General features: G+C 41.3%; 1 protein-coding gene across 1 annotated transcript; it reads right to left on the minus strand.

The window, feature by feature from the left end:
* Positions 1–676: 676 nt before the first annotated feature.
* On the minus strand, positions 677–14,656 carry LOC134752182 (uncharacterized). Its single transcript, XM_063687795.1, has 5 exons — positions 14,455–14,656; positions 10,560–10,630; positions 7,585–7,761; positions 1,896–2,010; positions 677–841 (listed from the first exon to the last, which is right to left on the minus strand). Exons 2-5 carry the CDS (start codon positions 10,621–10,623, stop codon positions 715–717), a joined length of 483 nt encoding a protein of 160 aa, XP_063543865.1. The 5' UTR covers positions 10,624–10,630; positions 14,455–14,656; the 3' UTR covers positions 677–714.
* Between the last annotated feature and the right edge of the window lie 214 nt (positions 14,657–14,870).

The following is a 14,870-nucleotide window of genomic DNA, read 5'->3' on the forward strand; positions in this document are numbered from 1 at the left end:
AAGGAAGACGATGCCATGGAGAGGCTTGTTGTCCAGGGCAGAGTGGATGGCACAAGACCCAGATTGCGGTCCTCAATGCGATGGACCGACCCCTAACAGCATTTATATGTCATTATGACGTCTCTGACGTCATTGCTACCTGGGACCAAGTCAAAGCTCTCACCGGGTCACCTTTAAATCTGTGCGTGCGGAATGCAATAAATAAAGAAGCATGGCGGGAAACAACGAAAAAAGCCGTACAACGACCTCAGTGACCACGACTGCCCTGACAAGAGTATCCGACTGAGAAGAAGATACATCTGGCTCGCACTTATATGCCAGTACAAGCGAGATGCGTAAGTTACGCACACACTAGCGTATATGTCAGTGTCAAGCTCGTGGTAAGGCTACAGGAATCAAGATGCCTGGGTGAGCGTTGCAGTAATGTAAGTATTGCCGAAATATGAAGTGCTCAGTGGATATTAGTTGATAGCGATTTACAAAGTTATCCCGCTTTTGAAGTTTCTACAATGGCTTCTTCCTATTCTATATACATCCGTGCTGCACAATCCTTCCGTCAGTATCGTATCTTAGTAGATACTGGAAACAAATCAAAAGAAACAATCCTCCCCCTAACAGCATTTATACGTCATTATGACGTCAGCGACGTCATTATTGCGTCTTTATGACGTCGCTGACGTCACTGCTACCTGCGGCCTCTTAGCCCCGTCTCTGTTAGCTCTGTACAAGGAGAAGGATGATAGTACACAATAATGGCGGGGTAAGTGCGACGTGTTGAGTGCGAGGCGCGCCGTTGCATGCGTCCGCGTCGTTGCAGCTCTGCAGGCAGCCGTGCACGTATCTGGAAGAGCATAATCCATATTTGTATAGCCCTTTATTACATCTATACTGTGGCCGGACAATTTTTGTAGGGAAGCTACAGATGTAGTGCATAATTATTTTTCATCGTATTTTCACGAAATGTACGAAAGTGTCTTGCTATTTCAGTCAGTCTCGGTACAAAAAGTACTGAGGTTGACTGAAGTAGCATGACAAATACGAGCGTTTCCAAAACAATTATGCACATCCGTACAATATAACTTAGCAATTAGCATCCTAATAGCAGTTTTCCGTTTTACGTAATATTATCATACCTTCAGAAATAAACTTGAAAATTAAATTAAATTCTATTCTATTTCCAAATTAGTGACACTCAAATTTTATTATATTAATGTTACCTTAATTAATATTGTTTACTTCAAGGATACATACATGTCATACAAAATAAAACATTACAAAAATCTTAACCTAAACTAGAACCTAACAAACACAAAAACTATTCACAAAATGTGCCCCGCGCCCCTCCAGATGCAAAGGAGCCCATCACGCTCGCCGCGTTGCCACGTTGAACAGCGGTGGACAACCTTTGCAAAAGGAACGACCCGGAGCGAGGGTCATGACCACTCTCCCGCAACCGTCTGCCCACTTCCCCAATAAAAGTCTTGGCCTCAGCACACCAACAGCCAGTGGTTTCCACGGCAAGAGGGACAAATAGGTAGTGCGTCAACACCGCATACTTTTCCCGCTTCCGAGCCGCCGCTAGCTCAGCCGCTGCCCCCGCCCAACGCACGGTGCGGCTAATATGCGAAGCAGAAAAAGTGTTGACGCACAACATTTATAGTTGTTTAACATTAAAATATAATAAATATTTTTGGCAATTGTAGACAAATTTCATGTATTGTAGGTAGATGTAGGTAGATCCGACGTAACTTATTCTACTGGACGATACTGCTGATTGTGCAACGGCCGACGGTGGCGGCAGGCGAGATACTGCCCTCGTTTTCGGGCTGCTGAAGGTCTCCGTTATGGAGCTGAAGATTCATATTTAATATGTCTGTGTCTCACTCAAGTTTTACCTGTCGTTGTAGTAGAAGCGGCCGCAGTGCGACATGCGAATGATTTCCGTGTCCGTCGTCGCTGTCCCCGAGTCCAGCCCGCAGCCCCGCACCGTGATGCTCTCGCCCGTGTCATCTGCAGACAGATAAACATGAATTTAACCCTTTCACCGCCCAAGACGCCAACTGACGCGCGTGGCTACAGCTAGACCAACATCAAACCTTTAGGTTCACGATGAAGCGCCGCACAACCATATTTTGCAGGTAGCAAAGTGACGTCAGCGACGTACGTGACGTCATTTATAAGTCATAATGACGTAACGGACGTCATAATGATGTATAAATGCTACCTGGGGTCGTGTTTTTTTTTTTTTTTTTTTTTTTATGAAATAGGAGGCAAACGAGCAGACGGATCACCTGATGGAAAGCGATTACCGCCGCCCATGGACACCCGCAACACCAGAGGGGTTGTAAGTGCGTTGCCGGCCTTTAAGATGGGAATACGCTCTTTTCTTGAAGGTTTGAAGGTCATATCGGTCCGGAAATACCGCAGGCGACAGTTCATTCCACAGTTTAGCTGTGCGAGGCAGGAAGTTTCTAGAGAAACGTACAGTTGAGGACTGCCAACCATCTAAGTGGTGAGGATGGTAATGTTTTCGCGTAGGGCGATGGCGAAAAGAAGCTGCAGGGATTAATCCGAACAATTCCTCGGAGCACTCCCCGTTATACACGCGATAGAAAATGCAGAGCGAGGCCACATCTCTACGCAGCGCCAAGGAGTCAAGCCGTTCCGAAGTACGCTGGCAGTCGACAATTCGAGCCGCTCTTCGCTGGATGCGGTCCAGAGGGAGAAGCTGGTATTGGGGTGCCCCTGCCCATAGATGAGAACAGTATTCCATGTGTGGGCGAACCTGCGCTTTATACAGCTGTAGGCGGTGGGCCGGCGTGAAATACTGTCTCGATCTGTTGAGCACACCGAGCTTTTTTGAGGCTAATTTGGCCTTACCCTCTAAATGGCCGCGGAACTGGACTTCACTCGAAATGTCGACGCCGAGGATTCCGATACTGGCTGCGGCAGTCAGGGGAGTGCTCTCAAAACGAGGTGATACGACAAATTCTAACTTTTTTGCGGTAAACGCGCAAACCTGTGTCTTGGCAGGGTTAAAACGGACTAAGTTTAGTCGACCCCATTCAGAGATTTCTTCTAGGGAAGTCTCAATTTCAGACACAAGTTTGTTCCGGCTCTCGATGACGTTTTCCCGAGAGATATTGGTGCGGCCGGTGTAAGAGGCATCACCCGTACTATCATCAGCATAACAATGAATTCCGCTGATTTGCAGCATGTCATTGATATGCAGAAGGAATAGCGTGGGTGATAGCACACAGCCTTGGGGGACACCAGCATTCACAGACATGGAGTCGCGAAGCACGAGCGAAGCGTCTCCGTTTAGACAAATGCTTTCGTATTTCCATATAGTTCTTTACAGGTCGCATTTTGAAATTTCTCGTGAAATTTTGTAAGCTTAATAATTATATGGTTTTTTTTTTGTCGATTCATTGTTTGAATTCTTATTTAACTGCAAAGCCACGAATTTACCGTTTCACGAAATAAGTGAGAAAAGAGATGTATTGCAATAAAGCAGTGTAGTAATAAAGCCCTATTCGCACGAGAGCTTAAAAAGCGTTGCGTGTGTGATGCATCTATAAGTAAGAGCGAGAAAGAGATATCGCTTTTTCGCTCATACTTATGGGTGCGTCCCACACGCAACGCTTTTTAGGCTCTCGTGCGAATAGGGCCTAAGGTGCATCTGTTTTTTTTTGGGAGGGAGCGTCATTTGATTGGAGTTGGTCGTCGCACCCGAGGTCTTTGGATTCAGGTGTCTGTCTGACACAGAGAGAGAGAAAGATAAATAAGTGATAGAGGTACATACCGAATACCCCAGCGATTGCGAATGGATGTTGTGGATGAGACTGTGTGAGAGAGAGATAAAGAAAGAAAGAGAGATATGAGACTTACCGAAAACTTCAGCAATTTTTTTAAAGAAAGTAGCCGGAAATAACATCACGGCCTTTCCGCGCGACTCCGACATTCATGTGTAGAGAATGGTTGTTGTGGAACGCGTCGTCGCACGCCGAGGACTTTATATCATATGAAGGAAACAGATGTGTATATGTGCGTGTGTATGTGTGTGTGTGTGTGTGTGTGTGTGTGTGAGAGAGAGATAGGGGGAGAGAGAAATAGAGAGGAGAACGGGAAAAAAGTGGGGCATACCATAAATCCCAGCTATTTTTAGCAGAAAGAGAAATAACTCACCGAAAACTCCAGCAATTTTGATACAGGAAGTAGCCGGAAATAATCCATCACGGCCTTTCCGCCCCCCCATACACGGCGACTCCAACATTTGGAGAGAATGGTTGTTATGGAACGGGTCGTCGCACGCCGAGGACTTTATATCATATGAAGGAAACAGATAAGTGTATGTGTGTGTGAAAGAGAGAGATAGGGGGAGGGAATGAGAGAGGGGAACGGGAAAAAAGTGGGGCATACCATAAACCCCAGCTATTTTTAGCAGAAAGAGAAATAACTCACCGAAAACTCCAGCAATTTTGATACAGGAAGTAGCCGGAAATAATCCATCACGGCCTTTCCGCCCCCCCCATACACGGCGACTCCAACATTTGGAGAGAATGGTTGTTATGGAACGGGTCGTCGCACGCCGAGGACTTTATATCATATGAAGGAAACAGATAAGTGTATGTGTGTGTGAAAGAGAGAGATAGGGGGAGGGAATGAGAGAGGGGAACGGGAAAAAAGTGGGGCATACCATAAACCCCAGCTATTTTTAGCAGGAAGAGAAATAACTCACCGAAAACTCCAGCAATTTTGATACAGGAAGTAGTCGGAAATAATCCATCACGGTCTTTGCGCCCCCCCATACACGGCGACTCCAACATTTGAAGAGAATGGTTGTTATGGAACGGATCATCGTCGTCGCACGCCGAGGACTTTATATAATTTGAAGGAAACAGATAAGTGTATGTGTGTGTGAAAGAGAGAGATAGGGGGAGGGAAAGAGAGAGGGGACCGGGAAACAAGTGGGGCATACCATATACCCCAGCTATTTTTAGCAGGAAGAGAAATAACTCACCGAAAACTCCAGCAATTTTGATACAGGAAGTAGCCGGAAATAATCCATCACGGCCTTTCCGCCCCCCCCATACACGGCGACTCCAACATTTGGAGAGAATGGTTGTTATGGAACGGGTCGTCGCACGCCGAGGACTTTATATCATATGAAGGAAACAGATAAGTGTATGTGTGTGTGAAAGAGAGAGATAGGGGGAGGGAATGAGAGAGGGGAACGGGAAAAAAGTGGGGCATACCATAAACCCCAGCTATTTTTAGCAGGAAGAGAAATAACTCACCGAAAACTCCAGCAATTTTGATACAGGAAGTAGTCGGAAATAATCCATCACGGTCTTTGCGCCCCCCCATACACGGCGACTCCAACATTTGAAGAGAATGGTTGTTATGGAACGGATCATCGTCGTCGCACGCCGAGGACTTTATATAATTTGAAGGAAACAGATAAGTGTATGTGTGTGTGAAAGAGAGAGATAGGGGGAGGGAAAGAGAGAGGGGACCGGGAAACAAGTGGGGCATACCATATACCCCAGCTATTTTTAGCAGGAAGAGAAATAACTCACCGAAAACTCCAGCAATTTTGATACAGGAAGTAGCCGGAAATAATCCATCACGGCCTTTCCGCCCCCCCCCATACACGGCGACTCCAACATTTGGAGAGAATGGTTGTTATGGAACGGGTCGTCGCACGCCGAGGACTTTATATCATATGAAGGAAACAGATAAGTGTATGTGTGTGTGAAAGAGAGAGATAGGGGGAGGGAATGAGAGAGGGGAACGGGAAAAAAGTGGGGCATACCATAAACCCCAGCTATTTTTAGCAGGAAGAGAAATAACTCACCGAAAACTCCAGCAATTTTGATACAGGAAGTAGTCGGAAATAATCCATCACGGTCTTTGCGCCCCCCCATACACGGCGACTCCAACATTTGAAGAGAATGGTTGTTATGGAACGGATCATCGTCGTCGCACGCCGAGGACTTTATATAATTTGAAGGAAACAGATAAGTGTATGTGTGTGTGAAAGAGAGAGATAGGGGGAGGGAAAGAGAGAGGGGACCGGGAAACAAGTGGGGCATACCATATACCCCAGCTATTTTTAGCAGGAAGAGAAATAACTCACCGAAAACTCCAGCAATTTTGATACAGGAAGTAGCCGGAAATAATCCATCGCGGCCCTTCTGCCCCCCCATACATGCACGGTGACTTCAACATTTGGAGAGAATGGTTGTTGTGGAACGGGTCGTCGCACGCCGAGGACTTTATATAATATGAAGGAAAAAGATGTGTATATGTGCGTGTGTGTGTGTGAGAGAGAGAGAGAGAGATAGGGAGAGAGAAAGAGAGAGGGGGAACGGGAAAAAAGTGGGGCATACCATAAATCCCAGCTATTTTTAGCAGAAAGAGAAATAACTCACCGAAAACTCCAGCAATTTTGATACAGGAAGTAGCCGGAAATAATCCATCACGGCCTTTCCGCCCCCCCCATACACGGCGACTCCAACATTTGGAGAGAATGGTTGTTATGGAACGGGTCGTCGCACGCCGAGGACTTTATATCATATGAAGGAAACAGATAAGTGTATGTGTGTGTGAAAGAGAGAGATAGGGGGAGGGAATGAGAGAGGGGAACGGGAAAAAAGTGGGGCATACCATAAACCCCAGCTATTTTTAGCAGGAAGAGAAATAACTCACCGAAAACTCCAGCAATTTTGATACAGGAAGTAGTCGGAAATAATCCATCACGGTCTTTGCGCCCCCCCATACACGGCGACTCCAACATTTGAAGAGAATGGTTGTTATGGAACGGATCATCGTCGTCGCACGCCGAGGACTTTATATAATTTGAAGGAAACAGATAAGTGTATGTGTGTGTGAAAGAGAGAGATAGGGGGAGGGAAAGAGAGAGGGGACCGGGAAACAAGTGGGGCATACCATATACCCCAGCTATTTTTAGCAGGAAGAGAAATAACTCACCGAAAACTCCAGCAATTTTGATACAGGAAGTAGCCGGAAATAATCCATCGCGGCCCTTCTGCCCCCCCATACATGCACGGTGACTTCAACATTTGGAGAGAATGGTTGTTGTGGAACGGGTCGTCGCACGCCGAGGACTTTATATAATATGAAGGAAAAAGATGTGTATATGTGCGTGTGTGTGTGTGTGAGAGAGAGAGAGAGATAGGGAGAGAGAAAGAGAGAGGGGGAACGGGAAAAAAGTGGGGCATACCATAAACCCCAGCTATTTTTAGCAGAAAGAGAAATAACTCACCGAAAACTCCAGCAATTTTGATACAGGAAGTAGCCGGAAATAATCCATCGCGGCCCTTCTGCCCCCCCATACATGCACGGTGACTTCAACATTTGGAGAGAATGGTTGTTGTGGAACGGGTCGTCGCACGCCGAGGACTTTATATAATATGAAGGAAAAAGATGTGTATATGTGCGTGTGTGTGTGTGAGAGAGAGAGAGAGATAGGGAGAGAGAAAGAGAGAGGGGGAACGGGAAAAAAGTGGGGCATACCATAAACCCCAGCTATTTTTAGCAGAAAGAGAAATAACTCACCGAAAACTCCAGCAATTTTGATACAGGAAGTAGCCGGAAATAATCCATCGCGGCCCTTCCGCCCCCCCATACACGGCGACTCCAACATCTGGAGAGAATGGTTGTTGTGGAACGGGTCGTCGCACGCCGCGAACTTGCCGTTCATGGAGACGCATTTGAAGCAGTCGATGGTTTGTGCTGGAACAACGGATAATACGTATTACAAAAACCGGCCAAGTGCGAGTCTGACTCGTGCACCCAGGGTTCCGTACTTTTTAGTATTTGTTGTTATAGCGGCAACAGAAATACATCATCTGTGAAAATTTCAACTGTCCAGCTATCACGGTTCATGAGATACAGCCTGGTGACAGACAGACATACGGAGAGCGGAGTCTTAGTAATAGGGTTCCGTTTTTACCCTTTGGGTACGGAACCCTAAAAATAAGTATAAGTATTACACACTTATTCTTAACAGTATTCTTGTTAAGGTACGATTGCAGCTCTTCAATTCATCTAAAAAAAGACACTTAAATATTAGCACAGACAATATAACTTGTCTGTGATATTAGTAAACTTGGACCTATCAACATTTGCGGCTCTTTGATGTTAGAAATCGTGTAGTATACCCTTTACATGTATTGTCTATTGATATATACAGGCAACACCTACTTTGTTACTCTATGCTACCGCTCTATGACTGTATCCGGTTTATCTTTTTTTGCCCTTCTTTCGATATGTAGCTCTGCATAAGTCTTTCCCAATTTTAAAAGTACTTATTATAATATGTGACAATTTCTAATCTATTTTAATCAATCGTTGACAAGAACGAAATGTAGTGTGATTTATGGTAAATTAAAACTACATATTTGTTAAGCAGAAATACGATTTTATTTCCGACGACATAATCTCCACAATCCTTCGCTGCACTTCAACCATAGACCTAGCATTACATAGACCAGCTATACGCGTGCGCCCGTAAGGGATAGACATAGATGACGTCATAAACGTGGGGATACCATATTGGTAAAAATTACCCCAATATTTGATATCACGTTGGGGCGATTACCCTGGAGGCAAAGTTAGCTTGTTTGACGGTATTCAAAAATTGTTAAATAAAATGTCAATGGGCCGTTCTTTTTAGGCGTATAAACAATGATATACCTCCTATAATTCGCGCAGGTGGTACAAAACTAAACATGTTTAGTAAATAAAACGTAAAATAAAAATTTAAAGAAATCACAAATCGCAATCACACCAATTAATGTACACCACATTTAATCTTCACAACATTTGTTTATTTATTTTTTGGAATTAGAAGTACAAAAAAACTTCGAGGTCAAAATTACCCATAAAATTATGATATTTTCATCTGGTATCCCTAACATGATTGTTATGCAGCTAAATTAAGAAGAAGTTTAAAAATGGCTGACCTCAGACTCCTACCTACCTACGTAATTTGGGCGGATAATTTTACAAATAATGTTTTGTTAATTTGCGTAAATAATTGTGATATTTTTATTGAAATCGTTTGATTCTACATTGCTTTGAGTGTTACGTAATTTTACGATGTTATTCTCACATATTGCGTTAGAGCAAGGTGTAAAATACCGTACTTACGTGTGAAAGGTTATGATCTCATATTTTTGCTCAGAGCGGCTATTACAGCCGATTACAGAACAATTCACCAGTATTTTATCAAAGTTCAACCATTCAAAACGCTAACCATCACTATATTTCATAAGAGAAAGCACAATTTCATACAAAACAACGATAATTAAACAAGCAACGAACAAACATGACATGTCACGTACTTATTTGTTTGCCACAACCTCGGTTGTGGCAGCGGTGGAAAAGTGAAACTATGACAAGGACAAACAATAACAGCGCTTTCTCTGCTACTCCTACTGAAAGATACATAAGACTATCCCGTTCGGTCATTTACCCCCACCCCTCATGACCGATCCAGTTATACTAGATTCATGACTTCAACGCAAAGCCCTGCGCCTCCATACTGCACATCATTTGAGATCCCTAAAATGATTTCTAGCCCGGTGGGTTCTTCGGTCTAGTTTACCGATTAAGCGCGATAGATGGCAGAATTTGTCAGCTTGCCGCGGTCGAAAGGGATCCTGAGGGCCGCCAACATCAGAAAATCTAAATTTTCTTATCTGCCTCTCTATCGCTCGAAAATGCAAAAGCGATTAAGCAAATAACGAAATTTAGATTTTCCTCCTATGTCCTCGAGTCCTATGTCTATAGATAAGTAAATATCTGAAAGACTGAGCTTTGCTCAGAAAAAATATAAAAACTCAAAAATGCGCGTTTTCCCAGAGATAACACCTAGCTAGACCGACTTTCCGCCCCCAAAAACCCCCATATAGCAAATTTCATAGAAATCGTTAGCCGTGCATAAACTGTAGGGGGCAGCACAGGAGACGTCAGATTTTTGGCACGAGGCGTAAATGTGTAGTTTATGCTTCCAAAGTAGCCCGCAAGATGGCAGCACTTGCTTTGGCGTGAAGTGTCAATGTACATGTTTTTGGTTCCGATTCAGGCCACAAGATGGCAGACCCTCCAACGCGCACGGTCCCTATAGAAGAATTGCTCGTTTCAAGGTATAAGATTAGGTATATTTAGCCAATACATGGACCAAAGATAGATATAAAAAACGTGCTTCGAAAATCACGAAAATTTGATTCTCGATCAGATGGCGCCACTAGTTTTGGCCTACACTCGTATAGAGGGCGTTGACTGTTTCGTTTGTTATTTATAATTTTAACGCATACCAGTGAAAGAACATGGGTCAAAATCATATAAAAATAATTAATGCAAATAAAAAAATCATTTATCCATATTTAAATACATTTTATCGTATTTTTATAAATATTTATTTTTAGTTTTAAAGTGTGTCGACAGATGGCAGTGAATTTACTTGGGTTACAAAATTTACTATGACAGTACCGCTCTAGTATAAGTTACTCTATGCATGGACTTACCGACTGATATGTAACTAAGAAGCGCGGCGAGGCACACCACGCAGCTGGGCCCCGGCAGCTTCATGTTACCGCTGTAACAATAACAAGATCTGGTAAGTAATCCCACTAAGTATGGTAAGTTATCAGGGGGCCTCGTCCAGTGACAATCGTTTTCTAGAAATGTTAGAGTGCTAACTCCATACCAAAGATAGATATAACACCGTTATAGATGGATACAGTCTAAGGAGTAAACGTGCCTCGAAAATTACGAAATTTTGATTCTCGAACAGATGGCGCCACTAGCTTTGGCCTACTCTCGTATAGAGGGAGTTGACGGTTTCGTTTGTTATTTATAATTTTAACGCATACCAGTGAAAGGACATGGGTCAAAATCATATAAAAATAATTAATGCAAATAAAAAAAACATTTATCCATATTTAAATACATTTTAATTTAACGTATTTTTATAAAACTTCATTTTTAGTTATACAGTATGTCGATAGATGGCAGTGAATTTACAGTGGTTACAAAATTTACTATGACAGTACCGCTCTATCCTATTATATCCTCTTTGCTCCATACTAAAGACATTTCTTACCAAAACGCGGGTTATTTCGTAGTCGACACCTAGCGTCAAGCAAAGATGGATACCAAACTCCGTAATAGATGGATACAGTTTAAGGAAAAAACGTGCCTCGAAAATCACGAAAATTTTACTCTCGATCAGATGGCGCCAGTACCTTTGGCCTACTCTCGTATAAAGGGCGTTGACGGTTTCGTTTGTCATTTAACAATTTTAACGCATATATATGAAAGAACATGGGTCAAAATCATAAAAATAATTAATTCAAATAAAAATAAAACATTTATCCATATATAAATAAATTTTATCGTATTTTTATAAATCTTCATTTTTAGTTTTATAGTGTCGATAGATGGCAGTGAATTTACTGTGGTTACAAAATTTACTATGACATTACCGCTCTATCCTATTATATCCTCTTTGCGTCAAGTATCAGTAGATACCGCTACTTGATATGTCACTAGTAGGTATCGCGGCATTCGCGACTGACGAAAAAAGAAATTAAGAAAACTGATGTATGGAGTTAGCACTCTATTCTTACTTATTTCTCTATGGGTAAATCAGCGACGTCTGACGTCTATAGTTCGATAATATTCTAATTAATTGCAGTGAATTCATTAATTCCTAGAATTTTATTATTTTAGTGCTCGCTATTTAAAGGCAGAGCTAATAACTTCATAAAGTTTATGAGCACTCGGAGTGAAATCATCCGTCAATCATATTCGTTTAAAACCCATCATGTTTATTACTGACGCGATGTAAAGTGCTACAAAACAAAAGATTCCATAAAAGCATCTCAAACGGAACTAAATGTTGTGTTTCACTCGGTAACAAACTTTTGTATAACCCCTCGTGCCTGGAAACCTCGCAACGCTCAAGAATACACTTTTCGAAGCACTCGTTACGCTCGTGGTTCAAATTTTGGAGTCTTTCGCTAGCTGGGGAATAAAAAGAACGAAAGGTTAAACAACAACTTGGGCAAAGCCTGCCTGCCAAATAATTATTAACCACTTTTTTTGGCTTTATCTTTTCTGGGTATGATGGATAGTAATAGTGACCACGAATTAATAAACTAGTAAGTAATTGGATAGTGATAGTGACCACGAATAAATAAACTAATAAGTAAGTAAACACTTTATTGTACGAAAAAGAAAGGGATCATGGTTACATCAGATAAAAGTAGTACAAAGATGAACTTTTCCTTAAGAGGGATCTCTTCCAGTTAACCTAAAGAAGTAATTAAAATGTAGACCTAAAGTAATTATGAATATAATATTAAATACTATAAACTATATATATAAATAAATATCTAGTGATATACTCCGTGATAGTGACCGAATTTTTGGTCACCTTTTTTCCGAGAACTATTTTTTGCTTTGTACAGCACAACCGAAGGTTTGAATTGAACCCAGTTATAATACGTTAGGTAAAGATAGATATAACTCCGTAATAGATGGATACAGTCTAAGAAAAAAACGTGCCTCGAAAATCACGAAAATTTGATTTTCGATCAGATGGCGCCACTAGTTTTGGCCTACTCTCGTATAGAGGGCTTTGACGGTTTCGTTTGTTATTTATAATTTTAACGCATATCAGTGAAACAACATTGGGTAAAAATCATATAAAATTAATTAATGCAAATAAAAAAATCATTTATCTATATTTAAATACATTTTAACGTATTTTTATAAATCTTCATTTTTAGTTTTAAAGTATGTCGATAGATGGCAGTGAATTTACAGTGGTTACAAAATTTACTATGACAGTAGCGCTCTATCTTATTATATGCTCTTTGCGTTAAGTTTCATCGATAATGCGGCAAATTCATGAAATACTCGCCCGCGACTGTTTACTATTTCTAATTCTGGATGCGGATTACGAGATTAGTCAATGTTTACTTTATACATCGGGTAACAAACAGCGATTCATAACAAAAATAGCGACGTCGCTACCTTTAGGCCTCTACAGACCATACAATATATCGCAATACGACTAGATACTTTGCCGCATTTTGCCGTCTAAAGGGACGGGACATCCAGACGGGAAGATGAAATCGATCGATTTGATCAGGAAAAAAAACTGATGACAATCTCATGTAGCGTCCGCACGGAGGTACCTACACAATTTAATTTGAAATTTATGGTCAAATTCAAGCGCGACCGACTTTCGAATTCTACCCCAAATGCGCATACCTTACTAGCGTCCAATTGGTATTCTTGCGTCCGCATCTCTATTTGATGGGTCAAAATCTTAAAATTGAACCAAGTGAGATCGGCGAGCCAATTTCATTTTTGCGTTAAATTCACCTGATTTGATCGGTTCGGAAATAATTCGATTGATCGGTGAAAAGAAAAAATTGCATGCTATTTTCTTGAAGGTCGGATCGCCATAAGTCACCCGCCAAGTTTTACATATAGGCAGTTTTTTTTTTTTTTTTTTTTTTTAACATTTATGGCCTGCATATAGGCAGTAATGCTCGGCACATTTTAGCTGACAAGTTCCAATGAATGGAATGAGTTTCTAGAGGGGCTATAATGGCTATTACCTACAGTATAGAGTCGGCACCGCGCATAACACCCTTGGAGTTGCAAGCGTCCATAGGCTACGATGAACGCTTATCATCAGGCGGGCCGTATGCTTGCCACCGATGGACGTGGTTAAAAAAGTCGGTAAACTTATCGTGGTCGTAGTTTAATTGTTTTAAATACATCTTCTACTAGGCAAGTCCAAAGCTCTGTGATAAAAGGTCACCGTGCAATACAATTTACGAAATAATATATAGGTATTAACTATCCACATATTTTTATGTAGGTACCCATCTACCCATATATTTTAATCCTTCTACGCTATGTGTGTGTGCGTAGGTATACCCGCTCGTAGGTACACTCGCACGTGGTTCTCCTGACTTTTCCCTTCTGAAAGTTTATCAAATATTACTTTGTTCTACGATCTCACACATTTATTACATAAATATCAGTCTAATTTATAAAAAAAACTGAACTATACTGTTGGTCCTTCGAACCGGATCGAAATCCAAACAAAAATAAGTTTTTATTTAAATGTCAATATCTGAAATATAATATTATCTATTGTATTTGTTGTAATAGATATTTCAATGTACCTATTTATCAATTTGCAATAAGAATGTACATATGTAAATTTAAAAAGGCCTAAAACGCCGCATTACAGAAATCGGACGGACGAAAAAGAGAACACAAGAAAATATAATTACCTACACTGAATTAATATAATAAATTATTCCCAAGATTATAGTCGGGTTATTTTTAGGCCAATCAAAAAGCACGTTCAGTGTGTGGCCTCGTTATACTCACCTGAGCTTTAGATTCGTATCACGAAATATCAATCAATAACATTTTACGTTTACTAAACTGTACACGATTATAACTGAATGATTAAAACTTTGCACAACTTAGCACTGTACTTGTCCATAAATGTACCAATATTAGTTAACATATAACTAAATATAAAAAATGAAAGCTACGCAGTGGAAAGTAGCATGGGAGTCTTGCATTCCCGACTGCTGAAAATATCGACTGAACTGAAATTCAACAGTGTTGCTAGCAGGGGGAGCTTTCGTTGTACCCTAATAGTGGGGAAAGTAAAACTTTTACCACGTTTTAATTTCCTGAAATAATTCTCTTAAAATAGTAATACTTTTACCTAATGGTTTTTGGGGTGTTAAAATCCAATTTGATGATAATACGCATTTTAAAAGCTTTAATTTTTA

This window comes from Cydia strobilella, chromosome 24 (assembly GCF_947568885.1).
Source record: "Cydia strobilella chromosome 24, ilCydStro3.1, whole genome shotgun sequence".
Lineage (NCBI taxonomy): Eukaryota > Metazoa > Arthropoda > Insecta > Lepidoptera > Tortricidae > Cydia > Cydia strobilella.